Below are 19,094 nucleotides of genomic sequence, written 5' to 3' on the forward strand. Positions count from 1 at the left end.
TGAAATTAAAAGATCCTTACTCCTTGAAAGAAAAGTTATGACCCACCTAGATAGCATATTCAAAAGCAGAGACATTACTTTGCCAACTAAGGTTCGTCTAGTCAAGGCTATGGTTTTTCCAGTAGTGATGTATGGATGTGAGAGTTGGACTGTGAAGAAGGCTGAGCGCTGAAGAATTGATGCTTTTGAACTGTGGTGTTGGAGAAGATTCTTGAGAGTCCCTTGGACTGCAAGGAGATCCAACCAGTTCATTCTGAAGGAGATCAGCCCTGGGATTTCCTTGGAGGGAATGATGCTGAAGCTGAAACTCCAGTACTGTGGCCACCTCATGCAAAGAGTTGACTCATTGGAAAAGACTCTGATGCTGGGAGGGATTGGGGGCAAGAGGAGAAGGGGATGATTGAGGATGAGATGGCTGGGTGGCATCACTGACTCAATGGACGTGAGTCTGAGTGAACTCCTGGAGTTGGTGATGGACAGGGAGGCCTGGCGTGCTGCAATTCATGGGGTCGCAAAGAGTCAGACACGACTGAAGACTGAACTGAACTGAACTGAAACAAATCAGTGCTGAAGCCAGCCTATAATGGCTGTTTCCACTGCTTTATTTTTCACTCTAGTCTTTTTGGTGTATATTCCCAGATCCCTTGGAAAAGGAAATGGTTACCCACTCTAGTATTCTTGCCTGGAGGATTCCATGGACAGAAGAGCCTGGCAGGCTACAGTCCATGGGGTCACAAAGAGTCAGACACAACTGAGTGACTAAACACTTCACTTAACACACTCCTAGCGTGAGGTTACCTTACTTAACTATGGCACCATCCTAAGATTCCTCAAAGCACATTATAATAAGGGTGAGCCCTGACCAAGATTGAAACTCTGAGCTTCTTTCTATCAGAGATTTGATAGTCTGCAGCTGCTGAACCCAGGTGGGCTATGAGAACACAGGGAAAGGGGCTATCTCCAATGCCATTATGTCATGGAACACTTAAGTTGTGTCTCACTATACATAAAGTTATAGGATTTACCTTATTTAGAAATGGATCTTTTAAAATTAATTTTTATTGGAGTAGAGTTGCTTTATAATATTGCATTAATTTCTACTGTATAGCAAGATGAATCAGCTGTATGTATACATATGTCCTCTCTGTTTTATATTTCCTTCACATTTAGGTCACCACAGGGCACTGAGTATGGAGCTTCCTGTGCTATATGTAGGTTCTCATTAGTTATTTCTTTCCTTTTTTTTTTTTTTGATTGATTAACATACCAATTTAAAAGTATTCCCAAACCTCTATTTGTGTTAGAACTAAATTTATTTATTTTATTTGGAGGTTAATTACTTTACAATTTTGTATTGGTTTTGCCATACATCAACATGAATCTGCCACGGGTGTACATGTGTTCTGAATCCTGAACCCCCCTCCCACCTCCCTTCCCATACCATCCCTCTGGGTCCTCCCAGTGCACCAGCCCCAAGCATCCTGTATCCTGCATTGAACCTTGACTGGCGATTCATTTCATATATTTTATACATGTTTCAATGCCATTCTTCCAAATCATCCTACCCTTTCCCTCTCCCACGGAGTCCAAAAGACTGTTCTATATATCTGTGTCTCTTTGGCTGTCTCGCATACAGGGTTATCGTTACCATCTTTCTAAATTCCATATATATGCGTTAGTATACTGTATTGGTGTTTTTCTTTCTGGCTTACTTCACTGTGTATAATCGGCTCCAGTTTCATCCACCTCATTAGAACTGATTCAAATGTATTCTTTTTAATGGCTGAGCAATACTCCATTGTGTATATGTACCACAGCTTTCTTATCCATTCATCCGCTGATGGACATCTAGGTTCCTTCCATGTCCTGGCTATTATAAACAGTGCTGCGATGAACATTGGGGTACACGTGTCTCTTTCAATTCTGGTTTCCTCGGTGTGTATGCCCAACAGTGGGATTGCTGGTTCAGTTCAGTTCAGTTCAGTTGCTCAGTCGTGTTGGACTCTTTGTGACCCCATGAATTGAGGCAGTTCTATTTCCAGTTTTTTAAGGAATCTCCACACTGTTCTCCATAGTGGCTGTACTAGTTTGCATTCCCACCAACAGTATTTATTTCATACATAGTAGCGGTAGTGTATATATGTCAATCCCAGTCCCCCAGTTCATCCCACTGCCCGTCCTTTTGGTATCCATTTGTGTGGTCACTACATCAGTGTCTCTGTTTCTGCTTTGCAAATAAGATCATCCATACCATTTTCTAGATTCCACATACATGTGTTAATATAGGGTATTTGCTTTTCTCTACAAATGGATCTTTGGACAGTCATTTATTGTACTGAAATTTGAGAGGTATCAAAACATTTCTGATACAAAATGAGACTCTAGGTCTATCAGGAATTGTGTGACAAAATTAAGTGACACTGAGCACACACTCTGTGCAAGGAATTCAATGTAAGTATTCCATTTTATTTCATCTAAAGTATGTCACACATTGTATTTCATTTAAAGTTCACTACACATCTAGGAAGGAGATAAGATGATGATAGAAATTTTAAAGTTTAGGGATCCAAGGCATGAATTGACTCAGGAGTCAACAATTGACAGAATGAGGTTTAGACTCAGTCTTACCCAAGGGCCCTCATGCTTAAGCAGCCTTGTATTAAGGAAAGCATATGTTTTGGAGTTCATCAGAGTGGTACTGAGGCCACAGTTCCCTCACTCTGAAGTCTTGGCCACAAGACCTCACTACTTTTAAGCCTTGATAGTCTCTTTCATCCAAGAGGAAAAGAGTAAGAACTCCTCATCTTCCTCACAGCATTTTGGGAAAAGACAGATGAGATAACCCAGAAGAACACACTTTGTAAATAACTCTGAAGCAGGCTCAATTTTGAGAGTTTCAGACAAGCCTGATATATAAGTGCTGAGATTCATCCAACTCATAAGATTATTTGCATAGAAGCTGAAGTGATTCCTAGAGTAAGAAATTAAACTATATTCACTGCTGAGTCTGAAATAACTGAATCTGAGATATGACTTGACAGAGTTCTATTTGCAGAGGACTCAGAGTGTGTTTGCCCTCCCCTACACACATATTTATATATATTAGAATATAAATAATTTTTATTAAAGACATCTAAATATATACCAAATATTCTGTTAAATGTGTCACATATTAAAATATATTTAAAGCATACAGGCCATCAGATGTTGAGAACAGAGTACTATAATTATTAATGAAATCTGAGTCTCAGTTCAGCTCCTTGTCCTAAGGGGAATGATTTTAATCTAAAAACAGAAGATATATTTAATTGAGTCCTGTGACACAACAGGGCAAAGTTCATATTACCGTAATGTCATGTAATCCAAGGGGTAGGGAGACACTTACTTCATTCTATCACATTTCACCACACCATTTACACACCAGGAGAGCTCAGAGTGGTCACTGATGGAGAACTGCTTTGCTCAGGAGAAAAATAGGAAAGACGATGGGCTTCATGCGGAGCAGGTTAGAATGGGGTCACTGCTGAAGGCCCCAGCAGAATGGTAGTGGGGCTGCAACAGAACAAAGCCATGGTAACCACTGATACAGAATCACTGCACCTACGTGAAACCTTGGGAGCAAAAGTGTGGTATGGGTAGAACACTCAGGACACATGATAGACTCCATGATATACACAGGAAGGGAAACTGCTGTGCCCACACAAAGAGCTTTGATGCTTGTGTCGCCTGGCTGACCATTGTGCTGAAGCTGGGGGAACGTGTGGATACCAACAGAGTAAAGCCCATAAGACTGCCAGAAATACCTGGATGGGACTTTGCCTGAGTTGGAGTTTCTATGTGAGGAGGTATGCACCAGAGTTAAGTCATCTGTGCAACTCCTATGAAGCAATTTTTGAGTGAGAAATTAATTTTATTACTGTACCTCTATAGCATCGGTTGTATAAGAAGCAATCAGAATCTCACTTTGGCCCTGATATGATATTAGATATCTCCATTATTTCTTGGATAAAGATATGTGTTTCACTCTTGCATGCATTGCTGGGATACATTTGGAATGCTAGTTGATAACTGATGTTAAGTCCAACTCAATGGTGCTTTTCTAACTGGAGCCACCATACTTCGGAATAAGAACAATCTGTATTACAAATGTGGCCTTATCTGATACCAATTCAAAGTATGAATTTAATTTTTGCCTTTTTCTCAAGATTCATTTTCATGAATGCTATGGTTTGAGAACACTGCCTTATTTTCTCAGTGAGTAGAAGATAAAGCCCCTTGCTGAGGGTATCGGGCAAGGGTGAGATAGAAGTCTTGCAAAGAGTGGTAAATGTGTGCGATAGTTTCTGTAAGCAATGGTGGAAGAGGTCTTCAGGGACATATAAAAATATTGCTGAGCAGTCCCAGTCCCCAGCTGAAACAACAGACTTTAAATTTGTGGTGATAACAATCTTCATAATTGTCCACAGAGAATCCCCAGAGCTATGAAGAATTGAGGCTTGAGGGTATGGTGTAGTAACCCTGTGGTAAATAGAAGCACTGATATAAAAGAAAACACAGAAAATGATACAATAGGATCTACCAATGTACGACTGTAAAGGAATTTAACAATGGTTAAAGAAGACAGCGTAAGTGATACAAGTAAACTTTGTTTAAGACTTCATGAAGTGGATGGTCTCCTTTCAAGGAACTACAAAATGGGGCAAAGAGTAAAAAAAAAGGCAAAAAAAACCCCACATTTATAAGATAAAGAAAAAGAGCAAGGATGAGACAAACAGAAAATATCCAACTGGCTGGGGCCACAAAGTCACCCTTGATGTGCATGAGAAGGCCTGGACTGGGCTTGGCCTTTATGGACTGGCTGACAGGATACACTGCATGTCTGGTCAAGCAGAACATTTATGAGGACATGAATGTTTTCTAAGTTTTGCTTTGCTGATGTGGCATCCTGGGAAGGAGTGTGGATTCTTCTTGGGCCTAGAGATTTATTTCAACAGAGGCACGGTCCTGTAGAGAAAGAGGTCATGACACTGAGAGCTCCGGTTGGCCTCTGGGGTCTCCATGTTTCACGGCTTCTGTGCTCACATCCATTCTGTGGTTGTGAAGTAGCAGGGGAAATACAGCTCTTGGGTATCATGGAACTAGAGGAACCAGAGAAAGTGGAAGTGTTGCAGCCTGAGGAACATTTCAAGCAGTTTCTGTTTCCAGTCATCAGTGAGGGCAGGAGGCTATTGTGCCTTGCACTGGCGTGCACAGGAGAGCATATGGACATAATAGAATCAGGTTGTAGGACATGGACAATAAATTCTTCCAATAAAAGCACAGGTGGAAAGCCTTGGGAAAAGCACTCTGAATTATCTTCAGAATCCAATCGATGGAGTCAAGGGCAGAGTGACCAAAAGGTACAAGAAGGAGGAGAAGGCAAAGGAGATTGCAAGGGTGACAGAGACAGATGTTGGCTGCCCTAGTCAGGCAGGTAAAGAAAGGCAATTGTTCTGAAGGAAGGTCAGCCATTTATGTCTAATGGATTCTGCTCAAGGAGTGGAGATTGGCTGAGACCCTAAAGAAGCTGAAATCATAGACTCTTTTGTTTCCTCATTTTCTCTCTGTCTACACACTGTCCTCGCTTACCCTAATGTCCTGCTATGGTCTGTGGTTAATGACCTCAATATGAGTTGTAACTAACTGTTAAATAATTTGGTTTGAGGAAGTAACTTTTGTTTGGAAAATGCCCTCACATAGGAGAATTAGTGATAAAGGCTCTTGCAGGAGTAAGAGAAGCTAGCTACGTTTGTTTCTGGCTTTCAGTTATTTCTCATTCTTGAGGTGCTTTGCAATGGCACCCCACTCCAGTACTCTTGCCTGGAAAATCCCATGGACAGAGGAGCCTGGTAGGCTGCAGGCTCCATGGGGTCACGAAGAGTCGGACGTGACTGAGCAACTTCACTTTCACTTTTCACTTTCATGCATTGGAGAAGGAAATGGCAACCCACTCCAGTGTTCTTGCCTGGAGAATCCCAGGGACGGCGGAGCCTGGTGGGCTGCCGTCTATGGGGTCTCACAGAGTCGGACATGACTGAAGTGACTTAGCAGCAGAGGTGCTTTGCTCTTTCTTGTGTGACCAGATAGCTCCTAGGAATACTGAGTCTGTGCTGTGCTGTGTGGCTCATGAGACTCAGAGCTGGAGTTCTGTAGTTCTGGAGGTGTCTGCCAAAGGAGCTGTGCTATTTTTGAAAGATGATTTCATGCAGCAACTGCTAAAGAAGCTGTACAGGGGACCAGACTCTTACAGAGAGTGTGAATATGGTTGACTTGGCTAAGACTGATGAATCAGAAAAAGGGGTAGAGGATGGTATTGTCTGTATTTGGGGACTTTAATTTCTGTGTAACACCTAAGAAGGAGATATGTATTTTGTTGAAAATTTAAATTTTGTGTGGCACACTATCTGATGTCATCAGTCTCATTGTTTTGATAGCCTAACTCAGCTTTTTTGACATGGAAGTTTCCATGTCAAAAGATGGAAAAGTCCTTGTCAAGATTTCAATAGGAGATGAGCTCTTGGTATTCTGTTCAAGTTGATATTATACCTTGATGCATTTCAGGGGATCCTGGACGTAAAATAAAAGAGGTATTTGCAAAGGCCCTTGAGAGGCTAGGGAAGGAAAGTGAAGACCAGGGCAATGGGCCCTAAACTGGACAGGGAACAGTATCTTCAATGTTCCATAAATCACCCAACAATAAGTTCATTTGAGTAGCAGACCTGACAATTATTTGAAGTCAAAACTTTACCATGAGGGAAAATATTATTATGGTAATAAAAATAATTATTTTATTGGAAATACAAGGATACAAAAATTACTGAAAGTCTAACTGGGAAGGGAAAACAAACATATGCAAATAATGGTATATGAGTGGCATTGATGACAGCACAAAACATGAAGAGATAAATTGAGGGATAGTACATAAATCCTCAAATAAGAAACCAGGAACCAGAGGAGTTGATAAAAGCAGTGGAAATGATCAGTGGTCTTGGAAACATGGTAGGATATGAAAGAAGAGATCATTCAAGTCAAGAGAAAGTATCACAGAAGTTAAATAGTTCTTACTACCCTATGTGTACATGTTGATACCATGTAAAGCGTTAATATAGGAACAATTAATACTTTAATATTAATATTAAAGAAGAATTAATATAGGAACAAGGTACTTTATTGGCCCTCAAAGAGATGATAGTCAAATAAGCAGAGCCCAGACTGATCATGACTGGTTTCTGGAGTGGTGAAAAGATAACAATGAAGGGAAACTTTTAGGTGCATCACTAAAAATAATGTTGGATAAAATAAAGGATGTGCTCAAATTAATATTTTTGTTGTTGCGCATAAAAGACCAAGTTGGTATAAACTCAACTAAAAATGTTTCCTAAGTTTTAAAAATTCAGTAACAGGGTTGTATTTAAGGAACATGGAAACAATAGTAATTGAAGGAGTCTTAAAAGCAGTGGCCTGTAAGACTTAAGACACAATACCCCTTCCAGGTGTAAGTGACTGTTTTTAGTTCCAATCTTTTAAAAACACTTCCAAGTCAATGAGAGCTGTGTTGTAACAAGACATACTTGTATATATTTGAATTATTTATACTCTTATACTGATGGAGTATAGTGAAAAAAAAAACTACCCCATAAACCCCACTACATCCTTCTACAAGGTATATGCGTAAAACTGAAAACTTGAGAGTCAGGTTTAGATTTGCTAGACAGCCTTCCTGAGAAGTAACATGTTGAAAGTGGCATTTTAGAAACTTTATTTGGCAAAATAAGGACTATAATATTAGCATAAGAGCAGGTTACCTGAGAAGAATAACAAAATTTCCTCTAGCAAATAGTAGACCCTTTAGGGGATGCAACAGAATAGCATTTGTTGATGCGAAGAAGAGAAGAAAGATAAGTAGGGAAAAATCAGAGTCAATCCTGCCAGTGAAGGCATCCAGGTAACCCTGTGTAGACACAGAATCTGTGGGAGCGGACACTGTAGGACAAGCATTGGCTTCCCTGCTTGGCTTGGAGCTGACCCTGAGCACCAGTGAGATTTTAAAGGTGGTATGCAAGGCAAAAATAGTGCAGAGGAAAAAAAAAAAGGAATGAAAAGAAAAAGGAAAGAAAGAGAGAGGGAAGGAATAAGAAGGGTATTTGAAAATCCCTGAATGATGGGAATATATAGGAGACCAGCAGAGTGCCTGGAAGTATAAAAGACCCAAGATTTCCCATGCATCCACAATTCACTGCTTCTGCAATTGGGTTCCAGATAAAGAACATGGCTTGAATTTTCACATATGTCAAAAAATACATATGCTTGAACACCAGAATCACTCTCGGTGTATCAAGGTGCTATGAGCCATCTGTGAAGAAAGAATGACTGGAAGGGTGGGTGGTAAATTGTTTACATACAATAAAGAAAAAATCCACTGTGTACCTCTTGTCCTAGACTCAGTCCAGGTCATATGTCCATTGGTGGGAATGACAGAATCTGCTGCATGATTTAAACTGGCATTTCTCATTTTTTTTTTTTTTTGGAGAGGATTAAGTGCAAAGTTAATGCCTCAAAAATCTGTGCACTTCTTTTGAAATACTACGGTATCAATATTCTTGGATTTATATTGTTCTTATGTTGATTCTTAATCTCCTCCCATTAAAACTTCTTACTGTAAGGTTTTTTTTTTAAATTTTAGGTATACAGCATTAGAATTCAATATGTGTATACATTACACAGTGATCACCACTCCAAGTCTAGTTGCCCTCCGTCTTTGTACAGTTCACCTCCATCACCCATTTCACTAACCCCTCCAGCCCCCTTCTCCTCTGGAAACCACAATTCTGATACCTGTATCTGAGTTTGCTTTGGGTTTATTTTATTTATTCCTTTGGGTTTTTCTTTTGAGATTGGACATATGGATGAAATCATATGGTATTTGTCTTTCTCCATCTGATTTATTTCACTTAGCATAATACATCTGAAGTTCATCCAAGTTGTCACAAGTGGGAGAATTTCATTCTTTTTTATGGCTGAGTAGTATTTCACTGTATTCTTGGGTTTCCCTGATGGCTTGGATGGTAAAGAATCTGCCTGCAATGTGGGAGACCTGGGTTTGATCCTTGGGTTGGGAAGATCTCCTGGAGGAGGGTATGGGAACCCACTCCAGTATTCTTGCCTGGAGAATCCCCATGGACAGAGGAGCCTGGTGGGCTACAGTCCAAGGAGTCTCAAAGAATCAGACACAACTAAGTGGCTAAGCACACAGCACAGTATTTCACTGTATATATTTGTGCATGCTAAGTCACTCAGTCATGTTCCACTTTTTGCGACCCCATGGACTGTAGCCCACCAGCGTCTTCTGTTCATGGGGATTCTCCAAGCAAGAACACTGGAGTGGGTTGTTGTGCCCTCCTCTAGGGGATATTAGTGACCCAGAGATCGAAACTGTTGTCTCTTACCTCCCCTGCACTGGCAGGCAGGTTATTTACCACTAGGGCCACCTGGGAAGCCTCAGGTATATATATATAGATATATAAATGTATCTTCTTTATCCATTCACCTATCGATGGACACTTAGATTTTTTCCATATCTGACAACTGTAATATATTGCAATAAACATAAGGGTGCATCTATCTTTTCAACTTAGTGCTTTTATATTATTAAGATAAATACCAAGAAGTGGAAATATGGTTAGTTCTATTCTTAATTTTTGAAGAACGTCCATACTGTTTTCCATAGTGGCTGCACCAATTTACAGTCCCACAACGAGTGTTTTCTTTTTTCCTGTCCTCTCTAACATTTGTTAGTTTTTCTCTTTTCAATAATAGCCATTCTGCAAATAATATCTCATTATAATTTTGATTGCTATTTCCCTAATAATTAGCAGTGTTGAACATCTTTCTATGCCTGTTAGCCATCTCTATGTCTTCTTTGCAAAGTGTCTGTTCAGATTCCCTGTCCATTTTTAAATTATTTGTTATTGAGTTATGTGAGTTTTTAAAATGTATTTTAGATATTAACCCCATAGATAAATAATATCTTCTCCCATTCAGTAGGCTGCTATTTCATTTTGATAACCGTGTGCCTTAACTCTTCAGAAGTTATTTTTTTAATTTATGTAGTCCAATTTGCTTATTTTTACTCTTCCTTTGCCTTTGGAGTGAGATCCACAATGTTACTGCCTATGTTTTTGTCTAGGATTTTATGATTTCAGATCTTACATTTAGACCTTTAATCTATTTTTAGATCTGGAGCTTCCTATGCCACCATTTTGCTTGTAAGCCGTAATGGATGTTTTATATACATGTCTATGTAGTATATATGACAAAAATACCTACAAAGTATTATATTCCGATTTAATAAATTAGTGCTTTTAATGAAGCAGTTTATAATGCATTAATATAGAGTTCTACATCATTCTTGTATCATTGCTATGAGAAGACTTTTTAAAAAATCAGTTTTATTTTGAAATAATTATAGATTTACAGGAAGTTGCTAAATATAGTACAGAGAGGTGCTAGATATTCTCACCCAGGTTTCCTCAGTGGTTACACCTTAATATAACTATAGCAAAATATCAAAGCCAGGAAGTTGACATCAGTAAAACATGGGTATATAGTACTGTTACTGTTTTATCAGATGTGTAGATTTGTGTAACCACTGCATTCAAGATATACAGTTGTTCTAGCATTACAAAGACCTACCTTGTGCTACATTTTTATAATCTTCTACCAGCATCCTAACCCCTGGAAATCACCCATCTGTTCTATATCTTTGTAATTCTATAAGTTCAACAATGTGATATAAATGGAATCAGAATATATGACCTTTTGAGACTGAAATTTTTCACTCAGCACAATACTCTGAAGTTCATGCAAGGTGTTGCATTTATCAATGACTTATCCTCTTTATTATTTAATTGTATCCCACCTTGTGGACGTTCAATAGATTTTTTAGCCATTCACCTGTTGCAAAAAATTTTAGTCATTTCCAGTTTTTAACTATTACAAATAAAGTTGCTATGAATATCTGTGTATAGGTTTCTGAGGTGTGTGTGTGTTTTTATTAAATCATATTTCAGAACTGAGGATGAAAATAAATTGTCCAGAGCACTGAACAGGTTTTCAAACTTCTATATTTTTACTTACTCTCCTGTACTATTTTTCCTGATTCTATATTAACTGGGAACAAACCATTCTGTGGACAGTGTAGAAAAGTAATGATTATATATTTGATTTATTCTTGACAAAATGTTGATTTCAGAATAATATTGGCTTAAAGACTTGATCGTTTTTAGCATTATGTCCACACATTGATTCACTCATTTATTCACAAAAACTAATTTTGAGTACCCACCAGGTACCAGGCCTGGTGCTGAGTATTGAGCAAGGTGCCTGGTCCACAGGGGCTTTTACTAAATATTATGTTTGTATCATAGAGGTAGCTTGCTCTTTGTTAGTTGTATTACCAGTTTTAAATTTTAGTTTAGAAAGTGTTTATTCAGAGTTAATTAAACTGCTATAATAATATTTATATGCATATTCCTAATTTATATTTTCTGAAAGATTTGTTTGTTAATTTATGTTGCCTTATCTTGGGAAAGTAATTGCTGAGCATGCAGACACAAATACACAATGTAATTTTGCAAGGCATGCAATTCAGGACTTTTCCCAAACAGGGGTGAAGTTCAGAAGGACTTTTATGTGTATCTTGTTCATAAATTAATGATTTCTTCTGCTTATTCTGTGTCCCTTTCTCCCCAAAGCATGAAAAATTAATCAACCGTCCACAGAGTACCAAAAGAATTTCTACAGATCCACTCGGTAAGGAATATTTGCTGTGTCCTCATTATGATGGTGCTCTCTTCTTCTTATATTTTATATTTTATGTGAATCTTAGAAAAAACAGAGAACTTTGCTATTAACAATAGTTTGCTAAATAATCATTTCTTATCAGCCAAATAAATAAGTATTCCTTTATAAGTCATGCACATATGAACAAAATTCTTACATGGAGATGTAGTTACATTTTTATGAAAGTCTATAAGAAATATAAATTCTACTAAGTACTGTTTAACTAAGGTAACTAGTAATTGCTTTATTTGGTAAACAAACTACTATGGTTTGTTCTGAAATGTTGACTATTAGGTTTTGAATCTTAAAATAGATTTTATTTTATTATTATTATTTTTTTAATTTAAATTTTTATTTTTACTTTATTTTACAATACTGTATTGGTTTTGGCATACATTGACATGAATCCACCACGGGTGTACAGGAGCTCCCAAACATGAACCCCCCTCCCACCTCCCACCCCACATCATCCCTCTGGATCATCCCCGTGCACCAGCCCCAAGCATCCTGCATCCTGCATCGAACATAGACTGGTGATTCGTTTCTTACATGATAATAAAATAGATTTTAAATAGAGGTGTATATAGAGGTATGAAACCACAAGAGAAATATAAAATTTGATTGTGGTTATGGTTAATCCAGCTACATAACAATGACACATATTTCAGGATTTGACACTTTTATTCTTTTTTAGTCTCTGAAATGATTCATTTTGTGATGCTAATAATTACTATTGTGACAATTTATAGGTCTTCAAAATATATCATTGAGTGTGTCTTGACTATTGTGTCAGTCTCCCAACTGATGGCATCACATTTCGTTTAGGGGTGAGGTGTATAAAAACTTCACAAGCTTTGCTGAATTAAATTAGAAGTAAGTAAGATGGGCATAATAACCCTTAGCATTATATACTCTCTCAGAGGCAATAAAATTGATATTTGCAGTGAGAGCAGGAGATAGAGCAAAAAGAAAACACGAAAGCCCAAACCCCCCAAACCAAACAAAAAATCCCCACTAAAACAACAATAGCAGTAGATGAAAACCCAGCAGGTTGATAATGTTAACTCTGAAGAACTTGGTGTTCAAATAAAAGCTCTCCCACTCCCACTGGTAACAACCACCAGCGTGGACAAGGGTATAGTGATCTTTCTTAAGTGTACCAGGGAGTCCTAAATTGTTATACAATGTGGTCTTGCATGGCCAATGTGATCTAAGCTGCTGCAGGAAGATGGTAGATGAGGTTAGAGCAGGATAAAATTATAAACAGCTTTAAATGCTAAGTTGAGAAGTTTAGACAATGAAGGAGGCCCCAAGAGATGTATTAACAAGGAATGAACAAGATCAGATTAGACTTTGAAAACTTCTTGTTGTTAGTTGTGTAGGAGACAAAAGTCAGCCTACATTGATAGCAGGGGTATGAGTTATAACCCTGGTTCTTGTAGTTTTACAGAAAAAAGAGGTAGGGCATGATTGAATCCATAAGACTATAAAGTGGGAGAAATATCTGAGATATGATTACAGTTAGAGCCAATAAAACTTGAGTGTAGGTGATAAGATATAATAGGCTTTGAGAAACTGGGATAATCTTATGTGTGTTAGTATACTAAGCTGAGTGGTCCCATTTACTAAGATAGTGAATAGAGTAAAGGATCAGGTGGAGGGAGGGAAAAACTAAAGTTGATTTCAATTTTAGTAATGTGGAGTTTAAATCGGCTGTACTATAAACTGGTAAAGATAACCAGGAGATGAATATTGCAGATGAGTGTGGGTTTGATTTCAAATCATCGCAATAAAGCAAATATCATGATAAAATCACATGAATTTTGGGGTTTCCTAGTACATATAAAAGTTACATTTACATTATACTGTAATCTAAGTGTGCAACAGAATTGTGTCTAAAAACTAATGTACGTATGTTAAAAATACTTCACTGCTAAAAAAATGCTGACCATTTTCTGAGCCTTCAGTGAGTCACAATCTTTTTACAATAGTAACACCAATGATCACAGATCACAGATCACCGTACCAAATAAAATAATGAAAAAATTTGAAAAACTGTGAGAATGACCAAAATGTGATACAGAGACACAAAGTGAGCAAAGATGTTGGAAAAATGGCACTCATAGATTTCCTTGACCCAGAGTTGCCACAAATCTTCAATTTGCAGACAACAACAACAAACAATGCAGTATCCATGAAGGGCAATAAAGCAAAGCACAAGAAAATAAGGTGTGCCTGCACTGGGATTTAGGAAAACAGAGTTAAAGATGAAGATACACTAGATCTGGGATGTTTCACATCTCCCAGAGGAGGTGGTTACGGCAGATGGTGAATTTCAAGGGGAGGGGCAGAAATAGAAGGGACCTGAGCTAGGAAGCAGTAATTCAGCACAATTAGGAGGAAGAAAGTCAGCACAGAGGGAAGAGAGAGAAAAGAGGAACACCAGGGCAGGCCATGGAACCCAAGGGAAGGAGTAAAATGCTCTGTGGAAGCTGGAGAAGATGCAGAATCAGTTGCTATAAGTAGTATCTAGGAGGGCTCTAGAAAGATAGGAAAGAAAAGCTTAAACACAGTTTTAAAAGAGGATATCAATACGCTGTGATAAACTATATGGAAAAGAATATGAAAAATAATGTATATATATCTGAGTCACTTTGCTGCACAGTAGAAATTAACACATCATATAAATCAACTGTACTTAAATAATTTTTTTAAAAAAGAGGCTATATAACCCCAAAGCAAGGGCCTAGGAAACAGTTAATATTGATGGATTTAAGGCATCAAATTTACGTTAGGCACAAAAAGGTTTTATGGAATAGGAAGCAGAGAGAGAGCCTGGGAGCTAGAAACAGTAGGAGAAACAAGGAAGGAAAGCCTGATAGTACTTGTGGGAAGGCTGGAAAGAGCCTGATGGAAGAGTGGTTAAGGAAATGGTGTGAAGGGAAATTATTTGATGAAAAACACTGTGGGGATGGCACCTGTCAAGCATGGTGGAGTGAGATTCTATAAGAGAGTGACTTTGAAATGAAAGTGAGATTATGAGAACTCAGGTCAAATGGCTTTGGGGAAAGTTAGGAGGAAGAGCCGCTGGCTAAGTGAAACACAGTAAGAGTGAGACTGAGACTTGATCGACATTCCTGTGGAAAATTTTAAATTGAACTCGGGAAACAGACTTTTTAATGAATTTGTAAGCTGCTGAAGACTTAAAATGTGTGCAAAACATAGAACTTGAGGATCACATTCTGTTTCTTTTATAACCTGGGATATCCCAGTAGTTGATTGCCATGTAAGTAAGACAGAATTGATGGCTGACAAACTGAGAACATTGAAAGCTAAAGAGGACAGCAGATTTTAAGGAGGATGCAAGCCCATTACTGACATATAGAGCTGATTGTTACGGGTGGTATGTGTTCAGAGGCAGACATGATGGAATGGTGTGGGTGTCAAAGGATTTACTGTAATGGGGCAAGAAGCCTATTAAGCAGGAGCAAAGGAATAAAAGCTGTGGAGGTTTAGGGGCAGTGGTTAGCAATAATACTGAGCAGGTGAAGCCAAGGAGACAGAATAATTCTGGCTGGTGATGAAATGTAAGGATTGGCCATGAAAGTCAGTTTCTAATATGGAGTCATCACACAGGTCAGTGATGTGGACAAGATTTAGAAATGAAGAGGTCAGAGGTGCAAATAGTTATCAACAGGATTGCTGATGATGGGGCCTGCCAACGGCAAGAGACAGATGATGCAGTCAGGGAGAAAAAGGCCTACCCATGTAGCATGGGCATTAAAATGAATATATTGCAGGAAGGAAGCAGAATGTTGGTATGAAAGTGACAGTGGAGAGGATGGATGTGTTGGCTCCATTTCCTGAGTAGCTTTCACAGAAAAGTGGTATGATTTATAGTGTAAAAGCAGGTGCAATCTATGTGAGGAGGTAGATAGAATCAAGTAAAAGGTGGCAGACAGAGAGCTCTTTTCTGACACCAAACCAGGGAAACTGGTGCAGACTTTTGCATGAGTGGGAGAAAGTGGCTGTGATGCAGGTTAGAACTTACATGCAGAAGGAGAGAGATTATGGGGTCTGAGGGGTTTTCTGAGAGTGAGGGCTACACAATAAAATAAGTAACAACAACAATAGAAAATTGGAATCATACATTTAAGTGGTAGCAGGAGTCACAGGGTAAGGGAAAGGGTAAGCCGAACATATAGGATATATTCAGAGCTGTTTATGGTTCTAAATAGTCCAGAAGCCAAGGGAAGGACATGCAATGGACCTTCTGTAGAACTCATCTTTGGAGAGTGGATCTTGGTGAGTTTATGTGTGTGTGTGTGTGTGTATGTCTGTAGTTGGGGGACTGGGGTGTGAGGATTGCCTAACTGCTGCTATAGTTTATGTATTAGGTTAGCACTAGTTAAGAGAAGTATTTTTTGAACCTAAAAATGTCTTTTAACATAGTAGTACTATTCAAATGTGGTTGGGGACCTCAGCATCAGCATCATGTGGGTGCTTGTTAAAAATGCTAAGTTTTGCCCATATCCTAGTCTTATTTAGACTATCCAGGGTGGGGACATGAGTACCATGTTAACAAGCCCTCCTTGATCTCAGGGAAGTTAACATTGGAGAAGCATTTCTAACCCTCTGCAATAGGTGGTTCCCTCAGAAGAAGATCCCAAAGGCTCTCAGCTGTTCTGGGTGGGCTGACATCATTCTGCTGCCGAGAGGCCAAACCAGAGATTGAGTAGGTTTCCTGTGAACAGGTGGAGGGTTGGATGAGCACACCCCCCAGGAAAGGGTTCTAACTCTGAGTGTCCCCTGTGTGCCTGGCAGAAGCCCTCTGGGACAACTTGCTCTACTGGCTGGCGGACGAGCTCTCAGAGGAGAATGCCCTGTGTCACTCCTCCTCACTCCCTCTTCGCCGCAGCACCATTCAGCTCATCAAACTGAAGAACCCTGATGATCTCACAGAACAGACCCATGAACTTCTTTGTTTTTGGAAAAGATCACTCCCAAATTCCACCGACAAACTTCGCCTCCTAGCTCGCCATCTCCGCAAGATCGGCAGGAATGATCTTGCAGAAGAGCTCAAATTCAAGTGGGAAAATAAAGTGTTCACTGAACCACAGCAGTGGCCTGAGGTGGCCAAATTAAGCCCCACTGCTCTTGCTTTAGCCCTAGAAAAAAGGTCGTAGATGGTTTGAAGATGGTTTCCGTTAACATTTTACTAGAAGTTTCCCAGTAGTGTTGTTTGAAGTGAACTGTTTGATAGATGAAATATTGAGACAAGCAGAGTGCTGACAAGCACTAATCAGACCATAAAAAGCATCTGTGGGTTTGAGTCCTTGCTCAGGGTTCAGTAACGTATGTTCTGCAAGCAAGATTGTCTTAAGCCAAACTAAATAGCATTTGTAATAGAATATGTCCTGTGTATATTTTAATAGCTGAGGTAGCATGTTAAGTATAAAGGAAAGGTAATACATATATATATATGTGATATACAGAATTCCTTTTTATTATAATCTACATAAAAGTAAACTAGTCACTCAGAACTCCAAGTAGCTAATTCACATTCTAGTTATACTGTGGAGCCCACAGGTAACAATGCAGAATAAATTAGGCTGCAGAGGCCTGATGTTGATGATAGAAAATCACTTTTAAAAAACAGCCAAGGTTTAAATAAATCAAAAATAGACTAACACTCTAGCCATTGACTGCCACAAGTTTTTAGTAAGATAGAGCCTAGAATCTGGAAAGCCTCATATTTTATTATTAGTGAAGTGAGGCAGCAGAGAGATGATGGAATAGTGGTGTCTTTTGCCCAGATTTAGGAAAACAACCTGTTACTAAACCAGTTTGACAGAAACCTTATTACATAAGCCCTATAGGATCACTATTTTTTTTAAAGTTGCCTTAAAAAGGAAAAAATTAAAAGAAAAAATAGTAATAATTACCTAAGCCACTCCATCATTGATAATGCCTGTTAATATTTGTGTTTACACTTTGAGGCTTTGGTAACCCTAAAGCACTTTAGCTCCCGAAATAGCGTGACATGATGGTTCATTAGATTTTTAATGCCAATCCACTAATGGAAGACCACAGGGCCTTGGATTGCAAATACCAATAACTATTAGTTTTGATTATGGGAACAGCTGAAAATTAATGAAATTATATGAAGAATTAAACATTTTTATGGTTCTCATATTTAAAGACAGGATCTCATTCTATAAATTAACCAGAGACTTAAGATATCTGTATGGTTATATGTTAAGAGAGAAGTCCAATTTTCAAACACATTCCTGTCAAGAAACCTTATAACAGTCAAGATTTTTTATTATTTTTACCTGTTTCCAGAAAAGTACAATATTTCCCATGTGCTCTGGGAATGAAGGAAACAGACTGAAATGTTCATTGTTTTTTTGACTACAAAATAACAGAAGAGTCAAGAAAATTAGATTTGCCTCTTATTCCACCACTAGAGATTACTATTATGAAAATATTTTCTTCCAGTTTTCTATTTTCCTTGAAGGAAATGTTTTTACTTCTGTGTATACAGATGTATCAATATATCAATACACCTATGTGCATGCATATGCACGCACACACACTAATACACACAGATCTCTTCACACATAGTCTTACTCACCCGCCTCCCTCTCACTCATACACGTCTCACACACCCTCTCTCTGTCCTCACAGCCCAACGAGGATACTCACTCATATAAATGCATACGTCCCCTCGCACACACCTGTCACAAACATGTCTGCCCCTTATAGGGACAGAAACTCCCATCCACCTGTACAACATTCTCACATGCATTCACACTCACACACTTGTTCACATACAACTCCCCACCACAGACAACCTTATGCACATGCCACCTCGGATCCACTTGTGCACTCTCACACACGGGCTTCCACAAATGCATCCACACTTCCCTCCCACAACTCATACACACACACACTCAGTAACATTCAGACCCCACAGACGCATCCACAAGTACACCATCTCACACTCCCTGTATACCCCACATCCACACTCACACAGACCCACCTGCACTGTCTCTCACACACACACATAAATTCCTTTACATTCATAACCTCACAGGCACACATCCCTTCACACACTCGGACACACATTTTCCCCTAGAATTAAAAACCTTGTATATTATTGCAACAAATAGACAGATACATAAAGAACAAAATGGGTCTTCTCTGAAGCC

At 38.8% G+C, this 19,094-nt stretch overlaps 1 protein-coding gene across 1 annotated transcript in view; it reads left to right on the top strand.

The window, feature by feature from the left end:
* Positions 1–18,699, top strand: part of DTHD1 (death domain containing 1) — an 87,713-nt gene extending 69,014 nt beyond the window's left edge. The window contains exons 9-10 of the mRNA XM_040237995.1: positions 11,793–11,850; positions 16,705–18,699. Coding sequence (XP_040093929.1) covers positions 11,793–11,850; positions 16,705–17,066 — 420 coding nt within the window. The 3' untranslated portion in view covers positions 17,067–18,699. The remainder of the gene's footprint in view (positions 1–11,792; positions 11,851–16,704) is intronic.
* Positions 18,700–19,094: the final 395 nt, after the last annotated feature.

The sequence above is a fragment of the Oryx dammah genome, unplaced genomic scaffold, assembly GCF_014754425.2.
Source record: "Oryx dammah isolate SB20612 unplaced genomic scaffold, SCBI_Odam_1.1 HiC_scaffold_3, whole genome shotgun sequence".
Taxonomy (NCBI): Eukaryota; Metazoa; Chordata; class Mammalia; order Artiodactyla; family Bovidae; genus Oryx; species Oryx dammah.